The following is a 24,298-nucleotide window of genomic DNA, read 5'->3' as shown; positions in this document are numbered from 1 at the left end:
CTTAGCGTAGAGTAACTTGGTGGAAGGTGAGTCCTTGCCCAGACGGTGTTCTGATGTTGAACAGGAGTCCATGAAGGTCTGGGCCACCACAGACAGACAGGCGTCTGTTATGCTGCTTTTATGGATGTCAAACACAAACTGTGGATTCTTGATCACGTTCACCCAGAAGCGCAGTGGCAAGCTAAGGTGAAACGAGTAGCGAGCGAGCCAGAGAGAGAGAGAGAGAGAGAGACAGAGACAGAGACAGAGACAGAGAAAGAGAGAGAGAGAGAGATTTGACAGTTCAAGATTTGAGAATGTGAAATATTGCTCTTCCCATGAAATGTGACCAGGTGAATTGTGGTTATACAGCAGGGGTCTTCAACAGGGGGTCTTCAGAGTTACCACAGGGGGTCCTCCAAATCTTTGTGTGATAGAAGCTTTTTTTTCCTCCTTTTTTATATTAATCACTTCTGAGAACTTTAGCCAAAAATAGCAGATCTACATGCTTGTAGATCAGCTATTTTCGGCAAAGAGGTTTGGTGTAGAGGAGAAGAAGAGCAGACTAAGTACGGAGAGAAAGGTCAAGTTTATTAAGTATTGACGGTTCAAGTGGTTAAATATCTGAAAACACAAATTTACATGAATAGAAAATACACTGCGATGATTGTGCAGTCAAAAGATGAAACTATATGGTATCTATGGGTTGTGGGGGTCCCTGCTTCATCTCTCTCTCAACTAAGGGGTCCTTGGCCTGAAAACGTTGAAGACCCCTGTTATACAGAGTTTATCATAGTTGTGATAGGTCAGCTCTATGACCACATTCGTGAAAGAAACCACCAAGATGTCAGCCCTATTAGGCATTAGGAATTGATAGGTTAGTGGGACGATACCCAGCATGCATTGCGTGACTAATGGAGCTGTGTGAAGCGCAGTACCAGTACCAACACACCTCCCACATACATATTGTCACCCAGCCTAACCCTACCAAACCAACCAAACTGTTATGCAAACCCATGCATCTCTCTGCACCCCGCTCGCTCACCAGTTGCTCTTCCAGGTGTGGCGAACATCCATGTCATGGATGCCATGCTTGTCAGCCTGCTCATCCAGGAAGTCAAACATGTATTTGATGGCGAGAGGCAGTGCGGTGCCCCGACACACCGTGCTGAACAGCGTCTCAAAGAGATCGTCCACAAACTTCTGTAGCGTACCCTGCAGAAAAAAAGAATCGAGATTAATCTAGTAAGAATGATGGTTTAAGGATTATTAAAGAGCCAATCCTAAAATGCCAGATAATTTTTGAAGCGGTGAAAACCGCTTCCAATGAATGGCTTTGTGTGTATCACGCCCATATATGGTCATTTCAGTCCAGAATGAACAGGCTTTTTCAAAAACAGAATGTCCGTTTAATTACCATATATGGTGATGTCAGTCCAGAATGAACAGGGTTTTTCAAAAACACAAAGTATGTTACCTTATGTCCATATATGGTCACTCCAGGCCAGAATGAACAGGTTTTTCCTGTCCCACAGAATGTCCGTTTAATTACCATATATGGTGATCTCAGTCCAGAATGAACAGGGTTTTTCAAAAACACAAAGTATGTTACCTTATGTCCATATATGGTCACTCCAGGCCAGAATGAACAGGTTTTTCCTGTCCCGTACGTGTAAAATATCAGTCCAGAATGAATAGGCTTTTTCAAAAAGCAAAATGTGTGGTGTCCCTCCCGGTTAGATGAATGGATACTTTGAGGATTGGTCAAGCTTCACATGATAATTTGGCCTTCAGGGTTTATCTGTCTTGTACATGCAGTATCTATTGCAGATTATCAAAACAGATGAAAAATACATTCAGAATAGAGGTTTTATCTGTCCACCGCTTCACTTCGAACCGAGGTTTGATTTTTTAAAGTAGTGACCAATTACTACTACTACTACTAGAGAAGGAGGTAGTTATCACTTCTCCCATAGACGAGCGAGAAGTGACCACCCCCCCCACCACCACCACCACCACCGTAGCCCCACCTCCTTATTACCCCTATCCTGTACATATAGTGTTTTTATAACTGCGATATTATTGAATGTTTTCTTTGCTTGCTATTTGTTATGTCCATGAATTAAATACCAAGGACTTCCAACGTAAAAAAGACAGTAAAAGGTCTTATTTGGGATGTTCCTTTTAGGCAGGGTGTACATTTATATTGTATTGACTATAGTTGTACTGTTCTCCATTTTTGTCTAATAATATAATCAATCAATCAATCAATCAATCAATCAATCAATCAATCACTACAGTACTAACGTAGATGACTTCTACCGGTAGGTTCACTTCTTGTTGTTGTTTGTCTGAGTTGTAGAATTGTGCTTGTGAAGTCCTATTCCGTCTCTCGCTGACTGACTGACTCACAGATTGACTGTATTGTATTTTTTATGTCCTAATTAGTAGTTTGATTTGACTCCTCGGGCAGTGCCCCGGGCCGTGCAATGAAATAGCTGGATGGGGGTGCATTAGAAATACAATAACCTATGAATCTATGCACAGGACTAGCTCCTTTCGGAACCTCTCCCTCCGCTATACAGCTCCGAGATGAGGTTCCTGCTCATTACAAGTCCATATGAGGTTTTTCCGGGGATAGTTCGCCACGTTTTTGACCATTCTTACCTTCACCAAACGTTGTATCCAAAAAGTAAAGGTCCTATACCCATCTCTCACATGTCTACTTTTTTAACGGCGTGGGTAATCCAAGCGATGTGTTGAAACAATACTTTTAAATCGCTCGTTTTGTCAGCCAGTTCCATGTTTTTCCCAGTGAAATGTTACGGAAGCGGTAATGTGCACACGTGACTCGCCATTAATCTGTGTTGCAGCCACTAAGTGGTCGGGGCGAGAAATGGCCACAGGCTGACAAAAACATGGAACTGGCTGACAAAACGAGCTAAAAGTATTATTTCAACACATCGCTTGGATTACCCACGCCGTTAAAAAAGTAGACATGTGAGAGACGGGTATAGGACCTTTACTTTTTGGATACGATGTTTGGTGAAGGTAAGAATGGTCAAAAGCGTGGCGAATTATCCCCGGAAAAAAACTCATATGGACTTGTAATGATTAGGAACCTCATCTCGGTGCTACCGGTATATAGCGGAGGGAGAGGTTCCGAAAGGAGCTAGCACAGGACAAACTAACAGTACCTTAGTGGCCAGCAGCCTGGTCAGATAGATCTCAGACACCATCTTGCTGCCACGCTCGCCCTCCTTCTGGTCGCCGTGGTCGTGGTTCTTGACCAGGTGCCACACCTTCACCCCACTCTCCAGGTCAGGGGTCAGCATGGGCACGCGGGAGTGGGGGCTGTCTGGGCTGGTGGGGGTGGAACGGAAGTGCATGTCCACACCTGGAGAGGAACAAGAGTTCTGCTGCTTAATGCTTTAGTTTATGCCATGCACCGGAAAACATCTGATCTACCAGACTCACAACGTGTGAGTGAGGAAGAAATGATATGGCTGCATATGAATAACATTTATATTTTACCAGCACTTACTCGCTCTGTGTCTCAGAGGTGGGCTGTGGACCGTTCTAAAACCTGACTAGTGACTATTAATAACATCGGTGGAGCTTCCAAGCAAATGGAAACTCCAGCTATTCTCTACCTGGAAATTAGCACTCTGAAATAGAAACAATTGTTAGAGCAACAATAAATAAACTACAAAGTTTAAAATGACCACTGATGATGTCCTTCATAGGCACATCTTCAAACAATCCACTCTGCCTGTGAAAGCATGTAGACAGAAATGTATAGTGAGCATTAGTTGGGACCCACTGCACCCACAAGTTGGGACCTTTCCCAATATGTGGGTGCAGTGGGGCCATTTGGTTTGATGTGAAACTCTATTTATTATGCTCCCTTTCATAGCAATGGATCCCAAGTTACATTCATGACATGGCACAGCATTGAGTTGCCTCTGAAGCATTACTGACCATATCTGCTGATGCTGCGTGGAAAGCTGGCAGAGGAGGGGATGTTGAAAGAGGACATCTGTTTGGGCACCAGAGCCACCACACAGCGGTCAGACACCTGGAGGGCACAAGCAAACCATTTCTATAAACCTAATTGTAATGATACTACAAATTGTTCCAGCTGAAACAGAATTGTTTAGCTCCCCAAAACATAACATTCTCAGGCAAATAGAAAAAGCAATACAGCAGCTTTAATTCAAACTGACAGCCATGCGTTTCTGAAAATCAATAGGATGTTTTGACTGTGTTCCAAGGAAGCCATTAGGGTCACGATACTTGCCAAAGCAACAAATGATGAAATTAAGTACTGCATACTTCCTCTAACTACATGAAAACGAACTGAAGATTACAAAGACCTTCTATGAGAGTGCAGCACCCAGGCCTTGGAATAGCCTCCACTAACAGAGATGAATAAAGCACACTATGTAATAATTAGAGGTGGGCAACGATTCATTTTTTTTAATCGCGATTAATCACACTCAATTCTGGAGTTAATCGCGATTAATCGCGATTAAAATGGCTCATTTTAAGTCTGCCGAAGGCATTCAAAATTAGCGGCGTCCCTGAAAATCGCGGGCCCCCCTGCAAGGATGGGGGCAGGAGCCCTTTTTCAAATGATGATGGAGTTCTGTCCGTCTGTCATTCAATGTTATATGAGGTACATAAAGGTTTCCTGGGTAAATAAGGCGAAAAGCTTACTAGGATCTCCTTTTAGTTGATCTTGTACCAGTAAAGTCTTCAATCAATCAATCAATCAATCAATCAATCAATCAATCAATCTCTCTGGAAGAAGTTGCACATGATCTCTGCAGCCGAGGCTGAGGCGCTCCAACAAGACCACTCTGACAAGCTAAATGCTGGGTGCAGTAAATGTATTTGTCTGCAAACAGCCCAATGAGCCCATAATATTAACAGCTGCATGTTTATTTTATTTGTAGCCTATTTATTTATAAAAAAATAAAAATAAAACGTAATTCACAAAATATTTTTGACAGTGTACTCAGTCTCGTTTTTGCGGTGGTCAGAACGAGAAGGCACAACGTTTTTTACAGTGTATGCTACTTTGTGCTTCCTTGTGGTCGGAGCTGCTGCTGCACTTCTATCAACGGATTTACACACGTTTCTTTCTTGCAAAGTTGCACAAGGGATTTATAGGGGACTAAGGGGAGCATTTAACAACATGGAGCACTTTAAACATGCAGCTTGTTTTGTGACGGCAATGATCACGACAGTCAGAACGTGGTAGGAGGAGGCGGCTTGAAAACCCTTTTAGGGCACTCTAGCTCGGAGACAGAACGGGGAGACATGTCTGTCCATGCAGTGAGTTTGAGTAATAACAACTGAATATAGGTAAAGCTTAGCTCCTTTCGGAACCCCTCACTCCACTGCTACGCAGCTCCGAGATGGGGTTCCTACTGGTAGCATGCCGGAATCCTGCGGCTGGATCGCCGATCCGCCGTTAGGGAACACTTCTTACCTTTTGGTGAACACTCTATCCAAAAAGTGACCGGTCTCTGTTCATCTATAATCCTTTTACTTCTTTAAGGTGGAAGAAACTCGAAGCAAGGGGGTGAAATAAAGTTTTTATATCGCTCGAAAGACCAGCCGGCTCTGTGTTTTCCTGTGTTTTCCCCCCGTTGTAGTCTCGCGTGGCTGTGATCATTTGACCAAATCGCGGAGGCAACAGTCTGGCCACGCAGGACTACAACGGGGAAAACACGGGAAAACACAGAGCCGGCTGGTCTTTCGAGCGATATAAAAACTTTATTTCACCCCCTTGCTTCGAGTTTCTTCCACCTTAAAGAAGTAAAAGGATTATAGATGAACAGAGACCGGTCACTTTTTGGATAGAGTGTTCACCAAAAGGTAAGAAGTGTTCCCTAACGGCGGATCGGCGATCCAGCCGCAGGATTCCGGCATGCTACCAGTAGGAACCCCATCTCGGAGCTGCGTAGCAGTGGAGTGAGGGGTTCCGAAAGGAGCTAGGTAAAGCTGACGTCTCATTATCAAAACTAGCACAGCACACAGGTGCAGCTATGCAGCCAATGACAGTGTGACATTAACAGGCACATTGTTGTGAAATATACAGCCATAATTTAGAACGCCTCTGCCTAGACAACATGTTGACTGCATCTAACAAGACAAGGCAGCGTGTCCTGTGTGTGATGTCATTGCGCATGCAGCTCCCAGACCCAACTTTGATCCGCGATTAACGACGATATTTTTTTTTACCGCCGACAAGAGTCTCACATTAACGCAGCACGATAACGCCGATAACGGCCCAGGTTTAGTAATAATACTGTGTCACCGTAAACAATATTCATGCCATTTCTCTAACATCTAGCTGAGTTCTAGGCAGTGCAGTGCAGTGCAGCGCAGTGCACAATTTTCATTTTTTTCCCAGAAACTTTTCTCAATAATGACATGCCCAAAATAGGGATCAATTACTAATCGATTAATTTATTAGATTGTCGACTATAAGCAATTGATTATACAGATTAAATCAATTAGCACTAATGCCGTGCTGTTCCCCTCTGCTGCTCTGCAGCTGGGCACAAAGAACAGGAGGTCCTCAGCGTGAGCAGAATGATTCAGGCAGGTGCCCTGTGAGCCACAGATGAAACTAATACAATTCCCAGCTCGGCGGCAGAACAAACACTTCATCGCCTCCCAGGGAGATTAAACAAGACGAGGTCAAAACCTAATATATGTCTGTACAGCGCATGAAACGCTGGAGGGCTTTTAAATGAGTGCATCCCATAGACTGTAAAAAAATAAGTGCATTTGTGAAGTGGCTGGAAGAAGCACTTGCTCTGTCTGTCTCTGTTTCTCTCTCTCTCTCTCTCCTACACACATGCACGCGCACGCACGCACGCGCACATAGGCATGCACGCACGCACGCACACACACACACACACTTCTATCTTCACGTCTCTCTTGCTGCTTGCTGTCTAGAGGAAATGCGTAATTAGGAATTAGGAAGATAGGACGATAACTGCACCACCTCAAGACAGCCGAGGAAATTCAAGTCTCACAGAAGATCCATAAATCCTTCTGCTACTACTCAAAGCATATTGTGAGGGGGGATATTACGGTTTGGTAATAGCTCCTCTCGGGACCAGCGAGCCCTGCAGAGGGTTGTGCGCTCCGCCGAGCGCACCATGGGAACTGCCCTCCTCTCCCTCCAGGAGTCATAGTAGGTGCAAAGCTCAGCTTTAGGGACCACCATGACTCAGGCAATGGACTGTTTGTGCTGCTGTGGTCAGGCGAACGCCTCCGCCACAAAGCTGAAAGCCACCACAGAGAGATCTGAAAGAGTTGTTTTTCCCTCTACACCAAAGCTCACAATCACAACAATTGTGAGCTTGTAGATCTGGTATTTTTAGCTAATGACCCCACCCCCAGAATATGGATGCTGGAGTTCATATGATCAGTTTTGGAAGTATTGGATCAATGGACCAACTGACACGCCAACTGAGGAAGGCCTGTTGGGCCGAAATGTCCATTTGTTTGCTAGTGCCGGGGGGAAAACCTTCAATAAACAAGAAGAATTCGTTCTAAAGTGAGTGCTGGTGTCCTTGTTCTAAGTTCATTGTTTGCCCGAACCGTGCACCCAAGACGAATATATTTTTTAACTACTTTTCTCTTCCTGAAGCCAACTGACAAACAAACCTACCGACCGACTAACAAGGCTAAAGGTTAGAAACATATTCCAGTAGAGTAGGCTTAGTGTAAGTATGCATTCTTTCTTAGCTCTTTTTTTTATTTCTCTCTCTCTTTTGTTTTGTAAGATGAGTAGTGAGCAGACCTGGTAGTGCATGAGTGTGTTGAGTCTCTTCCAGTCACACTCGATCTTGGTGGTGATGTCTTCATCCTGTAGAACCACCCGTGCTGTCCTCCCCTGACGCCACTCTGCACAACACAAACCACATGGTTCAGTGCAGTGTTGAAGGAATATGTATTCAAACCATATCATTTGGTACAGTGTTGAAGGCATACAGTATGTATACAAACCATATCATTTGGTACAGTGTTGAAGGCATATGTATACAAACGATATAATTTGGTACAGAGCCTCATGCTTACAGCGTGTTGCATTGCGACGTTATGAGCTTGCAAACCGGCTATTTTATTACGTATAGATTTGTATAGATCAGGCTTTCATCATGCCACACGATCTTCTCCATTACATTGTAAACATTACTGTAAACTGGCACCATTAAGAAAAACAATGTACTGTACTGATCACAAGGTATGAGAGTTTTAGCCACTTAAATCCACTAGCATCTGCTCTGTACTTAGTCCGCTCATTTTTCCCTCTCTACCAAATCTACCAAATGTTCCCCCCAGAACAGGGATGCTAAGGTGCAAGTGGTTAAGTTACCCGTAGAGGATGACTGCCCCGGCCATACTATTCATTTCAATTAAAGTTGCTCAGTGGCGTTTGAAGCGCCCGGAAGTCTGCTGAAAGTACATCGATTGGCATCAATATCGGAGCCAATAGAGCAAGACATGGAGTTATGAGCAGGCACACTAGGGTTTAAAACGGTACCCGCACGCGCTGCTATCCCAGATTTGACCACCAGGTGACGGCCGCTTCAATGTTCCACATGGTTCTGGGGGCTTGAAGTTACCTAAAGCATTGGTTCTTAAAGTGGGGTCTGTGGACCCCCAGGGGTCCTAAAGGGAGATCCAGGGGGTCCCCAGCTAAATGATAGTTAGGAACCAAATGGACCCTTATGGGTATGTATCTCAGAGTGTACAAATGGAACCAAATGGACCCATTGGGGTCCATTTGGTTCCATTTGTACACCAATTAACATTGATTTTACAATAATTGATTGGGGTCTCAGAGATAGAAATTCCATTAAATTGGGGTCCGTAGCCTAAAATGCATATCAAACTGGGGGTCCTTGAAATTAAAATGGTTTCTTTTATGGGGGTCCCTGGCATATCTTTTCAAATGGGGGTCCACGGGCTAATAAGTGTCAATTTGGGTGTCCTTGACATGAAATGAATTGAGGAGCACTGACCTAAAGAAAGCTAGGAGGTGATATACTGTACTGTACATACAATAAGGAGGAGTGCACAGCTGATGTAATAGCAGCTACTTCCAGAAGAATCATTCCCTTACAGGATGTCTCCAGAAACAGAGTGACATGTGTGTCTGCAGATATTCAAGTGTAAATCAGATCATCACAGTCAGCGACGGTTCTAGGATGTAGGGGTGCAACTATTTCATTATCTTCTTATTTATTTGTTATTTTTTATCAGCGAAAATAGCAGACATAATATGATCCTTGACATGAAAGTGTTTGGTATGCTGGTGTGTCTCACCTAGGTCCATGTCTGTGGCCCGGGGCCGCTGGGAGCAGGGCATGTTCTTATACACAGCGTCTAGGATCTTCTCCTTCACCTGGGTAATGGTGTCACAGTTCAGAACCTTCACAGGGATTTCAGGGCTGTTCTCGTTGTCCGGATTCACACAGCTCAGTGTCTGGAGAGGCAAGGATAATGATGGAGAGAGAGAGGGGGGGGGGGGGGGGGGTGGAGTGAAAGAAGAAGGCAGAAGTGAGTGAGAGAAAGAGAGGGTAGAAGGAGGGTGGCCGAGGGAGGGAAGGAAGGACAGAGACGAAAAGATGGTGTAAAACAGTGCCTCTCCACCTTGAGCAACACTGGCACACATCGTTGGCATATCATCGTTGTCGGGTGGAAACCTTGTACAGTATGTCCAAAACCGTTCGTTTTGTATTTATCATTTTAAAATCATGAAGCGTTTGTGTGCTTGTAGATCGGCTGTTTTCACTACTTTTGTGCGACGGCCTTGTATGATGAAGCAGGGCTTTACTTTGTGAAAAAAATACAAAATTAAAACTTGGAGTTACGAGGTTTCTGCCCGACAGTGACGATATGAAGCCTTTAAGCCCTCATTATTTCATTTCAAACCTTTTTTTTTAACCACACTACGCCAAACATTTTCATATATTTGGTGGACTTTAGCTAAACATATTTTGATACAAAGGTATATTTTTAACAAAGGAACAATATATTCTTTCAAACATTTAAAAAACATTTTCCAACGGACCACCTGCAATTATGCCACATGGACCACTTAGTGGTCCGTGGACCACTGGTTGACAAACCGTGGTGTAAAAGAGGAACAGAGACAGTGGGAGTGAGAGGGAGAGGAAGAGGCTGCAAGCTCCAAATATCCTCCTCACTACCTTGAGGAGCTTGGCCAGAAATGCAATTTCACGCGTCCAGGATCCGGGTTGTGCTGCTGCTGTAGCAGGGAGCATTAGATGAGTAATGAGACACACTCTCTCTCAGACATGGGGATAAGGAGGAGACGTGTCATTCTGCTGTAGTGGCAAGCAACTAGTTTCTACTCCCCCCGCCTGTTGTAACTGACTGACTGACAATGTGTCTGAGTTCTTGTTGTTGTCTTCTTTGTCTTGTCCTATGTTTTTCTCTTTTTCTATTACCTCTCTCTTTCTCTGGACAGCGCAAAATACCGAACCTAAAACCAATATATAACCTATAAATTGAGCCTGCGGAAGTTCTTTTATATATGGAGAGGCAGAATGTGGTTGTTGCTATCTCCCTGGACCCCCTCTTCATTCGTTAACAAGTTCATTCATTCACACTCCAACAGAGCAGTCTGTCACCTCATGTTCATTCTCATTGGCTACAAGCTAATTCTCAGGGGTGTGAACGAAAGTGTGTACGAAAAATTTCAGGGATTTGAACGAATCGTTCATGAGTATCGCTAATGATTCGATTCTTATGAACGAATCACTCATGAACGACACATTACTAGCTGTTACTACTGGTCGTGCAGCTGTAAGGGTTAAAAAATCCCTCCACCTCCCTGTCCTTCAATGTTATGTACATGTAATCTGTATATCATGCTTTGCTCTGGTTTGCTAATCTGTATGATCACAGCTAAACTTCAACGCCAAACTATGTAAATGCAATATCATTGCATAAATGGTACGGTAAATCTAAGTTGGTGTGGTTATTCTGAGCTGAAACAATGTACTACTTGACTACAAATTTCAAGTACTTTTACTTCATTTGAGTCATTTCAAATTCTATTTATAAATGTTATACTTCTACTTCACTACAGTACATTTCAGGGACATATATTTCTAAATGAAGTACGGTTAGTTTGGTACTGTAAGTATATTTTGATGCCAGTACTTTTGTACTTAAATACCAGCCTTCTACTTGCAAAAGAGTATTTCCACGCTATCATTAAAGGCAGAAAAGCCCCAAAAATAAAATACTTCTTCCAAAACTGTCATTCTGCCACCAGCTGATTCTGCTGTTACACTGATTCACTAACGACTGAGACTGGCTTGATTTGAGAAGAAAGGTGAAAATCATGCAGTGTTTTTATTATTTTTTTCTTTTCTTCTAGTTGTGTGCTACCTCCAAGCCAAACCTGTCACCCTCATTCTAAACTTAGACTAAACGGAGGGTGACAGGTTTGGCTTGGAGGTAGCGGTAGGTGACTAATAACTTAGAGTAGACGGTTGCTGGTTTGCTCCTCCTGTGTGCTGTCAGGATATCGTAATCCTGTTGTGACAGGACAGCTCATATCATATCTACACCTGCCAATACAGCCCTTGAGCAATGTAGGCTAATGTATCTAACAGCACATGTGTGGGTTACCGGTGCAGTGCTAGTAATCATGTGTTATGCCCTCTCTCATACAGTAGCAAAGCAATCTGTATGATTGCGTTAAAATGAGCCACATTTCGTCACTGTCGGGCAGAAACCTTGTAAGTTTTTTCGTAAAGTAAAGCTCTGCTTCATCATATAAGACTGTCGCACAAAACTAGCAAAAATAGCAGATCTACAAGCACACAACTCCTCACAATGCGATCAGGTATTTTCACTATTTTATATCAGTTTTAAAATGATATACAAAGTGAACGGTTTTGGACATACAAGGTTTCCACCCGACAACAACAATTTCCAGTTTTGGCTCTGCATAACTCAAAAATAATGTGACCCCATCATCTCATGTTTAACATTTTTAACAAATTCAATTATGCAGGATTTTCCAGAGCATATAATCGAGGAAGAAAGAGATTAATCAAGGGAATCATTATGACTCTTCGCTGATTACGAGTGGCTTCGCAAACCTCGGTGCATTGATTCTGCTGTCGGCTCATGTCTGCTTCAATGATGTAAACATCACACCAACATTGCATAAAAAGGCAGATAGGATGTTGCCTCTGTACCAGCGGAAAGAGAGACGCCCCACTCCTACCCACAGTGCATTCAAGGCAGGTACACACAGAATGATTACAGCGTGACTCTGACTTCCTGTGGAACGTGCTGGCGACTCACCAGGGTCTTGTATTCAATCTGTTGCCGGATGAGCTTGTCCTCGCTGAGCGAGTAGCGAGCCTCGCCAGTGATGGAGTCTATGGGTCCCTTCTCCATTTGCTGTTTGATGGCACAGAACAGCATGAAGAGAGGCTCGCCAGCACACTCCTTTGTTTTGGCACCGAATCCGGGGATTATGGAAATCGGAGTGATGAAAGGGGGGGGGGGGGCATAAAAAGAGAGGAAGAGACCGTGTGGGAAGAAGGAAGAGAGATGCATGTTGGATATACACTGCAAACACTGAGATGCAACCAGTGCACATTGACCCCATACTCTGAGAATCCCCCGCCCCAAAACCTGTCGATAAAACCCATAAAATGGCCTGAGACATGTCAAATGACAGCTGTGCTCACAAAGTACAAAGAAACCTATTCGGTATCAAATCGATACCAATCCTATTTTATTTATTTATTTGAAGGGGTGCAGTAATGCATCACAGTGACATCTGCGTTTCACAAGGTCCCCGGGTGGCTTCTGTTACCTTGAGGAATTTGTGGAGCAAGAAGGCGAACCAATTTGTCAGCATCTTCTCCGCCACCGATTCTGTTCTGCAAGACAAGAGGAGAGCACGCTCATTTGTTAGGTGGAGACGTCCCGCAGAGAGCCCCAGCACTCTGATGATTCTTTTATGACTTAAGACGGAGGGAGAGAGCGCGACAGAGAGACACAGAGAGAGAGAGAGAGAGAGAGAAAGAGAGAGAGAGAGAGAGAGAGAGAGAGAGAGAGAGAGAGAGAGAGAGAGAGAAGAGAGAGAGAGAGAGAGACACGTGTATGTGGGTCAGGATGTAACTGCATAAGGGAAGATCCCCCTTATGTCCACTTTCTGACCCTTTCGCTCCGTTTCCTCTTCGTTGTGTCAGCAGTTAACTGTCTGACGCAAACCAGACGGGCGTTATTTCATAATTGTTCATAGATTAACTGGTAAAAGGTGCATTTTTATAGTGCCTTTATCCAAGAGATTGTGCATTACATTCACCCATTCACACACACATTCACACACCGATGGCCGAGGAAACCATGCAAGGCACCAACCTGCTCATCGGGAGCAACTAGGGGTTCAGAACTAGGACTCTTCGACATTAATTCTGGGGGAACCTGGGATCGAACCCCTTGGGGAACCCGTTTCTTTACCCCTGAGCCACTGCCGCCACATAGATAGATGTTATATTATATACACCATTAGTATAAACTTTAACTTTGGTGTCCCAATTTTGGGCATGCCATTATGTACAGTATATTCTATTATAAAATAAACCATAATTGAAATAGACATCTACAAGGCAAGCTCACAACGTGTCATTGATTGAAGACCTATTCGCTATTTTCAAATGGATAATAATTTTTCCTTTTTCTTTGTTTTTGTTGTTTGATCTTGTCGACATACAACAGAGGGCTTCGGTGATTAAATACCTCAGTAAATAATCCTCAAATGAGCAAAATCCAGTGTAGATTCTTCCTCGCCTGTCATCCCCAACTCTCTTTCTCCTTATCATAACTTACATGACAACCTTCACCTGTGCTCGCAGCTCCCTGCTGACTGCACCCCATTAAAGTATAGACCCGTCTGGGTGAGAGCAGTGCAGTGCTTTTTGGGCTAACAAGTCTAACTAGCTCCCCTGTTAACTCATCCTTACGTCTGCTAAAAAAGAAAAGAGAAAGAAAGACAAAACCTCATGAAAGATTCAACAGGCCAGTCCCTGCAGTGTAAAAACAATCATCAGATAAGCAGAGGTGAAGGAGGAGGGGAGGGGAGAGGAGAGGAGAGGAGAGGAGAGGAGAGGAGAGGAGAGGAGAGGAGAGGAGAGGAGAGGAGAGGAGAGGAGAGGAGAGGAGAGGAGAGGAGACATGAACCAAAGCTGAATGTTTCATGAGTGGCATGAGGAAGATAAGCCAGACTGACAATGGTTCTGCCGCTGCAGCACACATATTCCCCCCGGCAACTGCTACTACCTCCTCTCTCTGTCTCTCTCCCCTTCTCTCTGTCTCTCTCTGTTTCTCTCTGTGTCTCTCTCTCTCTCTCTCTCTCTCTCTCTCTCTCTCTCTCTCTCTCTCTCTCTCACCATGCATGCCCGTATTTCACCTGTGCTATCTCAGTTTCAACGGATGGGTATTTCACATCGCTGCACAGGAAACCCAACTAAAACATACCAGCCTGGGCTCTTCCCTCACATGACCCAGTTACTCATCCAGAAACTGGGCTGAAAGGACAACGCGCAAAGAGACGTTTCTGTGTCAAAATATTACAAGCGGCTGTTCAGCAGTATTCCTCGCTTGGTGCCGGAAAGTCGCTGGTTTGAATCCCCATATGGGAAAATGGAAACAAACATTTACCATTTGCTTAAATTTCTACACTCAAATACATAACAAATAGAAAAATGAACAGTGAGGATTTTACTGTGTAACCCAGTGATATTCAACTGGCGGCCCGCAGGCCAAATACAGCCCCAGCTGAGCTTTCTTGTGGCCCCTGCTGGAACACATTGCCTGAACTAGTTGCACACCCCCGGTGTAACCGCTTCCCCCATGAGGAAGGCTCCCTATGCCACAGTATACAGTTCACTGCATTACATTAGATTGCTACATTGTAGTTTTCAAGCCAAATCCCTGATTTATCCATGATTATTGGATGGTTGTTCTATATATATATATATATATATATATATATATATATATATATATATATATATACCGGTATATATACAATCAAAGTATTTATCGCAGGTCATAAGGTTCTCTCAATATGCCATCCCTAGGGTGGAGAGCAAGCAAGTGGAGAAATATATTGGCAGGTAGTGAGATTCCAAGAAATAAGCATGCTTAGGATTCGGTATCCAGCATTGAACGGTGTATTGCGTTCCTCTATCGCCCCTGCTTTTGTGTGTGCGAGCGTGCTAGCCTCTGTGGGTACTGTATGTCTGTGGGTGTGTGTGCGGGGCAGCAGCACTGGCCTGAAAAAAGCTGCACTTCACTTTCGAGTCCACATGTCCACAGACATGTGGTATGCAACTTGTTAAGTAAAAATCAAACCATCGGTTCGAATTGAAGCGGTGAATTTGAGCAGCTATACCCTGTGTGTGTGTGTGTGTGTGTGTGTGTGTGTGTGTGTGTGTGTGTGTGTGTGTGTGTGTGTGTGTGTGTGTGTGTGTGTGTGTGTGTGTGTCTACTGTCTAGGCTGCGCAACAGTTCTCAATCTGTTCCTGTTTTTATAGTTTAAAGATCCGGCCACGCACCATTGTACTAATGAAACATAACTCCGGCCATGCACCGCTGTACTAATGAAACATAACCTCGGTCAAAGTGCGTCAAAGTTCATGCTAATCTGGACAGATAGACATAGGGACAGACAAAGCCATTTGTTGGGAGCTCGCCGCTCTAAAGATGAACGATCAATGGTGCATCCCATAACACATCATGTCATAAACAGGGCATCAAAGGGCCTACCTGCGCAGCAGGAGTTTGGGATGGTTCTTGCTCTCCAGGTTGCGCTCTATCAGGTCAGACAGTAAGTGCTTGAGGACGTCGGTGGCGTACTCCAGGCGTCCCTGCAGGGCGGTCATGATGAGCGAGGCCAGGTAGCCACGGTCCCGCATGGAGAAGGAGCGCTGCAGCTCCAGGGTGCGGATGAACGTCAGCAGGAAAACCTTGTTGTTCACCAGCTGAGCAAACTGCTTCAAGGCCTTCTCCACGTTGGCCTGGCCGCTGCCGGGCACCTGGATACATCACACACACACCCGCGCACACACACGCACACACGCACACACGCACACGCACACACACACACACACACACACACACACACACACACACAGACACTTATTTGTATTTGTTCAATTCTCGCATGGCCAGACAACTATTCCACAATCTTCCAAATGCTATAAAGAGTCTGGAACTACACCTCCCAAAAGCCAAGCAAAGAAGCTGTCATTTGTTCATCAATTTCCGTTCACGAAAATATGTTTTAAAATATCTTTACATTTTATTTTTGAATTTCCATTACTGATAAGCAGCAAGCTATATAGGCTTTGATTATTTTGGTTTGTATAAGAACACATTTGCGTGACTGTACAGTAGGGATGGGATGATATGAAAATTTCATATCACGATTATTGTGACAAAAGAAATCGCGATTTACGATATTATCGCGATAACCAAAATCCATTATCCTGGGATGGAACATTTGCCAAAAAAATAGCTGATTTACAAGCACTGTGAGGCGTGTGAGCTTGTAGATCGGCTATTCTTTGGCAAAGACATTTGATAGAGAGTGAAAAAAAGACTGCATCAAGTAGATATAATATAACTACCTTTTACCAATATAGAGGGTTTAAATGGTACCGAATATGCAGCTCGGCAAATAAAAGGTGAATTGATCCCAGTGCATGATGGAGGACGATATCAAGATAAGTTAAATCTCCACAATACGATTATCGTGAGTGTTTTTTTTATCACGATAAACGATAATATCGCTTATCGTCCCATCCCTAGAAAAATACCCAACAGTGGTCCCATCTAACCTCCAGCTCCCTGAGGACAGGGTGGTCGTCGATGCCGGGGAACAGGACCCTCATGGTGTAGGTGCGGTAGTCCAGGTAGGGGATTCCTGCTCTGTCCAGGTCACTGGTTAACTCATTGATGTCTGTCTGCAGCTCTGCAAAGGCTGGGGAAACACAGGAGAGGCAATGACATTAGGGCTGCAACTATCCATTTTATCGAATAATAAAGAAAGATTTTTTGAATATATTTTTGGGATGATTACAAAATATATACTATCAACAAATCTAGGCAAAAATTACAACCCCACTCCATCAATTAATCTGATTAACCACTTAAGCGCTGTTTTATACAGTAGGCCTACTTATACAGCGATGATGCGCAAAAATACAGAGCATAGCTGATCTAGCTATTTTTGGTATTTAGATTATCGATAATCTTTTTATAATCGATAAAAATCAATTATTGGATTAACTGTAGCACCCCTAAATAACACAACAGAATACAAAGAATATGTATAATTTTAATTCCCAAATATTGAAGAGGCCGTTCTTCTGAATCTGATGGTTCTGTACTGCGTAATTTTATACCAAAATGTTATCCTCCTTCTAAAAGTGAACTCGTTGTAAGGCAGAGCGCCCCGACTCACCCTCCTTGCACTCGAGAGCCACGCGCGACTCCAGGTTGTCCATCTGCATCTGCAGGCGCTTCAGAGTGAGGTCATTCTCGTGCGACTTGCGCCTGTAGGCCAGCAGGACGATGAAGACGATGATGAGCAGGAGGCCTCCCCCGGCGGCGATGCTGAAGATGCCCGGCAGGGTGAGCAGACTGTCTGAGCGGATGTGCACCGCTCCTGGAGAGATGTGGAGACCCCCCACCTGGACCTGCACCGCAGCATTAAAACACAGTCAAACTGGGAAAGCATTATGTTTCCTTTTAGATTTTAGCTATAATATCTCTGCTGTCGGGCCGAAACCTCCTAACTCCAAAATGTTCATTTTCGGGAAAATGAGCTCAAGTGGAGTTAGGAGGTTTTGACCAAAGGGCTTTTTACTACTTTTCATTGGTTCAATATTATTTTAACCAACACACAGACGTAAAGGGTGTTCAATAGCACATATTTTTTGCACAAGCTATGTCAATTTGTTGTTTTTCAGAAAAGGAGCTTTACATACTTACAGACAGGCAGATTTTTCCATGAGAATAAACTAAACAAAAAACACCCTCTACTGTAATGCCACGTGCATGCCAATAACAAATCCATATGAAGCGGAACTACTTGTCCGCTTGTCTGTGCACATCCTATAAACCAGGGATACTCAAACTTCTGAACCGGTGGGCCACATTACAAAAATGACAAGGGGCCGCGGGCCGGTAAAGTCGCGCTCTTTCGAACGACCATCATTTCGACCGGAGGGTTAGCGACTCAAACCACGGAGGTTAAGGCGACTCAACCCACGGAGGTTAAGGTTAGGATAAGGGTTAGGCATTATTTTATGGCTTGGAATTCCATTTATATTCTGTCAATGACAACATTTGTAATCAAAGTAATTTGCTACATTTTCTCTTTTTTAATAATTCTGTGAAATTAGCATATTCCACAAAAACACCAAAACAAACTAATGTACATTTGTCTGCTATTTGTCTGGGTTGATATCTGTCTGTCAAACTCTTTTTTTCTGCTATACCACCAAAATGTGGAAAGCCTTACCGAAGGTCATAAAGGAGTGTGGATCACTAGCATCCTTTAAAATTGCCCTGAAAAACCACTTACAGGCAGCAGCCGTTCGCAACTGGTAAAAAAAAACGAACCTAGCCCAACCCTACCCTCCCCTGCCCCTTCTTTGTATATACTGTTTGTTTAGACTTACTGTTTTCTTTTTTCTTTTTCTTTACATATCTACTGCATAGTACTGTGTTCTATTTGTCTGTCATTCAATGTTATATGAGATACTTCAATGGTTTCCAGTGGAAATAAGCTTAGTCTTTTCATGGATCTCCTTTTAGTAGACCTTGTACCAGTGAACTGTACCGTCATGAAACTGTACCTTTTCCTATGCAAACTTCTAATAAAGTCTTCAATCAATCAATCAAAAAGCCTGCTATCGAGTTGGATAACATTAAAGTTAGCTGAGCACAACTCTCTTTCAATTGCTTCACAATGCTATTTTATGACGTTGCCACATTCAACACAAATGGCTTTTTACAGAAAATAAACTTGTGAAAATTGATAGTTAAGGAAAATAAAATAAAATCAAACTATCTACTTAAAATAGATTACCCAGACTTAAGCTACCAAATTGCTAATGATGCAGTTGTTAACTCATCTAGTGCCATTCGCGAGATATCTCGCGAAATGTACTCGAGTATCTGTAGTGCCATTCACAGGATATCTCGGGAAAAGTAATATATTACTGTAACGGCGAGTACATTACCGAGAAGAATGGCCGGCGGTCCGGAGACGAAATCCGTCGCTGATTTCGCATCATCACGGCTCCACGAGCACAAAATAGTCCCATCCATAACATTGAGGTGGACGGGGGATCTCATCTTTAATGTCCATTATCTCAAAACTACACTTTAGAAGCTAGGATGGAGGCAGATGCTCGCTTATGTTACACAGTTATAAAAGCTCCCGGTCGGCCATTACACAACTCCACGTGGACACGGATCGGTTCCGGCGCACGATCCGATGACGTCAGACCGGAAGTGATTGCGCGGTGGACTTCTGGCCTTCAAAATAAGACAACGCAAGTGAATGGGACCTGAAGGAGGCACTTTGGACATTATAATCCGTTAATGTCTGGGGCTCAGAATGAGTTAAGTAGAGCTACAGTACGTTTCTTCATTTGCATTAGGCCTACAATAACATTTTGGGAATGCTAATAAGTTGGGCAGAGGCAGAGGCACTGGTAAACGCAAGGTCCAATCTGCTCAGTTTAAAGCTTGTTGGATGCGCAACTTTGAGGACATCAAAATTGTGCCGCGGGCCGGAGTTTGAGTATCACTGCTATAAACCACAGTTACTTTTATTTAACCATTGTGTTAATTTGTCTAATGTAAAGTTAAAAATGAAAAAACAGAGCTGAAATCACCCCTCTTATAAAATCATCACCCCATCAACTGACAGAATGGATTATACTAGCTGCATAGTCACAGCTAAAAACAGGCTCACAGAGAGAGAGAAAATTGAAAAGTAGACCATCACAATTTACACTTGAGAGGAAAACTAGATTTCATGTCAGTCACTCTAAGCTCGTTTTATTGAACGTTTATTTATCTTTGTAACGAAGGGTAGTAATTGTGACAACCAGCTTTTTCATATTTTCATTATAATAAGAGTTATGACACAAATCAAAACAATTAATTTTCCAGAGTCGCTGCCTCTGAATAAAATATTGTAATAATTATATTATAATGTAAAAGTTGCAAGTGCACTGTGAAAACGCTATCTTCTTTTTTTCTTTTGGCTCATCATTAGCACAGACAACTGCCAACAAATTTAGAGCGCAACGTAAATGTAATCTGAAGCAGGCAAGACAAGGAGTGACAGGATAACAATGATGGAATGACAGTGACAAACTCAGAGCTTGTTGATAACACACAAACAGGCTGAAATAGAGTTAGACAATAAAAGTATGCGGTTCGGAATCAACATAATTGCAAAGCAAGAGCAAGCATTATGTCATAAGTGTTCCTTGTGTTAATGGTAACACAGGGAATGGTAAAATAAACCTTTTTCTATACTGAGTACTCCTTATGGAACAACATGCCCCTGCATATCAAACAAGACAAACATATTGTAAACAAAGATCCTTTGTGGGTAGTGTTTGTTCACTTTTAAGGGAGAGAGTTTGAACCATGTGTGTGGTTTCAGGGGGAACTAGTGGATTTGTCTTGTGTTTTATTTACAATGACTGATTGATTTCCATGTACTGTTTGTTGTGATATCAGACCATTTCAGAAAAGAGCGTTTTCAGTAATGCTTTTCAGTGATATTCTCTGGGATTTAGTTTCATCATACTTATCTGCGGTGTTGTGCTTTTAAATTCCTCATAAAATCTAATTCAATGTGTGCCTATGTCTTTACAGTAAATGTGTTGCACTGTGTCTTCAGTTTGTGTTTAATTTGTGTAATAATAAATGTGTAATAATAAATCTGTGTTGCAATCAGCTCAACACAAACACACATGGCCACTTGTAGGAGCGGCTAGCACCGCTGGTGGACACAGCCCCTAAATCAAGCTCTGGTCAGACAGAAAGCAATTAAGGCACTGACAGACAGGACTGACCAGGACTTTGTGTTGTCCGGTGAGGTTGGGTGGTTCACAGAGCAGCTGGGTGTCAGAGACGGTGAGGGTACAGGGTGTGTCTCCAATCAGAACCGTGTAATTCAGCCGAGCCCCGCCGGACGCTGACGGCACCAAGTTACGTCCCTGCAGAGAGAGAGGTTATGTTTAATTATGAACAAAATGATTAACCAACAGGCCAAGGTACTTTACCAGAGCAGATTAAGTTTGCACATTTTAACCCTACCAGTGCCAGCCCCTAGATGGCGCCAAAGAATGCCAGGCTTTCTCCCATAGGCGAGCGCATTAGCATCCGGGGACTCACGTTGCAGTGACGCGCGTGCTCACGTTCGTGCACGTCATGGAAAGGTCCCGGATGAAAATGGCTACAGAATAGCTATTAGCATTTTGTCATTTAAAAGATAATTTTTAGGCGATTTCGCCGTAAATAAACCTCGCGCCGCATCCCTAAAAACACAATCCAGAGATATGGGCCTCCAAAGATGTGGTTTTTCATTGGATTCGGCGGCGATTCGTTACTCGCGGCAACGTTACTCGCTAACGGATTTCGAACACTGGATTGAAAATTTAGGCCCAGGCTTCAGAAGGCCTCGGATCATTTTATTCATTTCATTAAAAAAGCCGAACATGTTCGGGATAGGCACACTGGACGTCGTTCCGGAAGCGGCGCTGAACATTCGGTGAACATTGGGGGGCTCAAAAATGTATTTTAACCCATTTTTAATGGAATATATCGTCGGACCATGTGAAATGGCTAGCTGGCTAGCGTAGGACGAGCCAGGACCACCCACGACTCTACAAGCAGCTCAGGGTAAGTCAATTAATTAAAAAAAAATTGTATTGGATTGAAATAAAGCCGAACTTGTTCGGGATAGGCACAGAATGAGTTAAGTAGGCCTCAATTGTTGGTACATGAACACTCACCTATCCATCCATCCATCCATCCATCCATCCATCCATCCATCCATCCATCCATCCATCCATACATACATACATACATACATACATACATACATACATACATACATAGGGATGCCCCGATCAGGGTTTTTTTGCTCCCGATCCGATACCGATCAAATATTATTGCTTCCGATTCGATCCCGATCTTTCCCGATCCGATCTTTTGGCAAGGCATTAAGAAGAAAAAAAAATTCTATTCATTCTATCACTTGGTTCTCAACCTTTTCAGGCCGTGACCCCCAAAATAATCATATTTTAACTGGGGACCCCCGACCCTGAAGAGTTGAGGAAGTATATTTTGTATAACACGGTTCTATTGTGAAAATAGCAGATCTACATGCTCACAACGCCTCGCAACGCGAGGAGTTGTGAGCATGTAGATCGGCTATTTTCACAATTTCTGGCTTTAATATTTGACAATTTGGCCAATGTTTAATTTGTCATTTTAGAGGTATTAAAAAGTCCTTAATTTTTCACTTTCGAAATGTGCAGATACCCTCTATACACTTAAACTTTATGTTGATTTGTTTACTGTTGAGAGAGAAAACAATGTTGCACATTAAGTTAATCATCTGGGGACCCCCCCAAAATAATTTGAGGACCCCCCTGGGGGTCCCGACCCACAGGTTGAGAACCACTGAGCTAGTTGACAGTGCAGAGAGACATAATTGCCTTCCTTTGATCCATTAGCAAGGGGCCAATTACTACTTATTGGCATCAGCTGCCAGCTGTACACAGAGTCTGACACAATCACCTTCCCTCTGCAGTGCTCTGTCTGTCTCATTTCTCCAAAAGCCCTTGAATATGATTGAAAATGATTAAGGATTACTGTGATTATGGTAAGCTTACATTTCATATCGCATTCACCTTACCTGTAACTTTCAGTACTCCCAGAAAATATTTTTTTGAAAAAAAAAAAAATTCAATTTTTTCCCCCCGATCTCCGATCTTATAAAAACGGCCATATCGGCGGCCGATCCGATCACGTGATCGGGATCGGGCAACACTATACATACATACTTACATACATACATTACATACAAGTATAAATCAGTCTGGTATATGCGAACATTTTCAGATTTTCTTTTTGCTTAAAAACATTTGGATGGTTTGGGATTGGAATCTATACATTTGTACCAGTATCTGACAGTTTTTAAATTCACTTGGCTGTTGTTCTGTAGGTACAACTTTATGTTTCTCTATGCTTGTGAACTGGCCATCAACAAGACTAAGAATCTAAAAGTGTTTCAGTTGTGTGCAAAATGAACATTTGGCCTATAGGTGGTGCTCGATGAAAGGCCATGGGGTCAACAAAAAGCATGAATGGTTTCATCTGCAAGATGAGTTATTGTATCTTGTGTGCAAAAGGGTGAGGTGGTGGCGCGGGAGGAGAGTTCCATTCAGCCTGATTGCACTATAGACATGTTTCATGGCAATCTAGACGGTGAAGTATCTTCTGCACTAAATTCACTAAGGTTCATTTTTCAGGGAGTATCAGCTGTGTACAGTCTGTACACATGAAATTCCAAGTCAGTATTTTTAATATATTTAAATTTGCAACCATAGACAGATGGCCATACATCCCTGCCACTAGCAGGGATATAATCTGTACACCTATTAGCACCCACCATCAAAAAAGAGCAGCAAGTCAAGTCTCCTCTTCCTTAACTTACCTTGAGTATGATAGGAGAGCCAGGTTTCTGCTCCAGGACGCCCGACAGGCTGAGAGGCTCCAGGTGGGGGTTGGGGTAATAGATGAAGCTAGTGTTGTTATAGGTGAGCAGGGCCTGGACGTTGTTGAAGACAAAGCCAAACTCATCCACGTGCTTCACCGTCTCCTGGTCGGGCGTGTATTCTGCCTTCAGCGAGGGGGCAAAGCAACTGATGGTGGTGGTATTCAGCACCTTGCATACCTGAGGAGAAATCAGTCAAATAAAGTTGTTTTATTTGCCAATTAAATACAATTATACAAGGCCTAACTGCCTTCCTGTATGTGTATGTGACTAAGGAGCTGCTGAAAATAGAGATGTAAAGCATGTAGTATGCACTGCTCACAGTGCATACTACAAAGGAAACAAATACTATAAAAAAAAAATCCAATCTGAAATTCATTCAATACAATCCAATTGAATTCAGAA

At 43.2% G+C, this 24,298-nt stretch overlaps 1 protein-coding gene across 1 annotated transcript in view; it reads right to left on the bottom strand.

Moving 5' to 3' along the window:
• Positions 1-24,298, bottom strand: part of LOC308287495 (plexin-A2-like) — a gene marked incomplete at both ends in the record, with an annotated part of 107,377 nt that overhangs the window by 2,555 nt on the left and 80,524 nt on the right. The window contains 13 exons of the mRNA XM_080728680.1: positions 1-181; positions 1,025-1,194; positions 3,177-3,376; positions 3,961-4,057; positions 7,808-7,911; positions 9,337-9,496; positions 12,361-12,507; positions 12,881-12,947; positions 15,841-16,109; positions 16,914-17,056; positions 17,540-17,774; positions 21,183-21,326; positions 23,834-24,073. The exon at positions 1-181 is cut by the window's left edge and continues 32 nt beyond it. Of these exons, the coding sequence (XP_080584806.1) occupies positions 1-181; positions 1,025-1,194; positions 3,177-3,376; positions 3,961-4,057; positions 7,808-7,911; positions 9,337-9,496; positions 12,361-12,507; positions 12,881-12,947; positions 15,841-16,109; positions 16,914-17,056; positions 17,540-17,774; positions 21,183-21,326; positions 23,834-24,073 (2,157 nt within the window). The remainder of the gene's footprint in view (positions 182-1,024; positions 1,195-3,176; positions 3,377-3,960; positions 4,058-7,807; positions 7,912-9,336; positions 9,497-12,360; positions 12,508-12,880; positions 12,948-15,840; positions 16,110-16,913; positions 17,057-17,539; positions 17,775-21,182; positions 21,327-23,833; positions 24,074-24,298) is intronic.

This window comes from Nannobrachium achirus (assembly GCF_963921795.1).
Source record: "Nannobrachium achirus genome assembly, chromosome: 6".
Classification (NCBI taxonomy): domain Eukaryota; kingdom Metazoa; phylum Chordata; class Actinopteri; order Myctophiformes; family Myctophidae; genus Nannobrachium; species Nannobrachium achirus.
The sequence above is the reverse complement of the archived record's forward strand: the minus strand, read 5'-3'. Positions and strand labels throughout refer to the sequence as shown.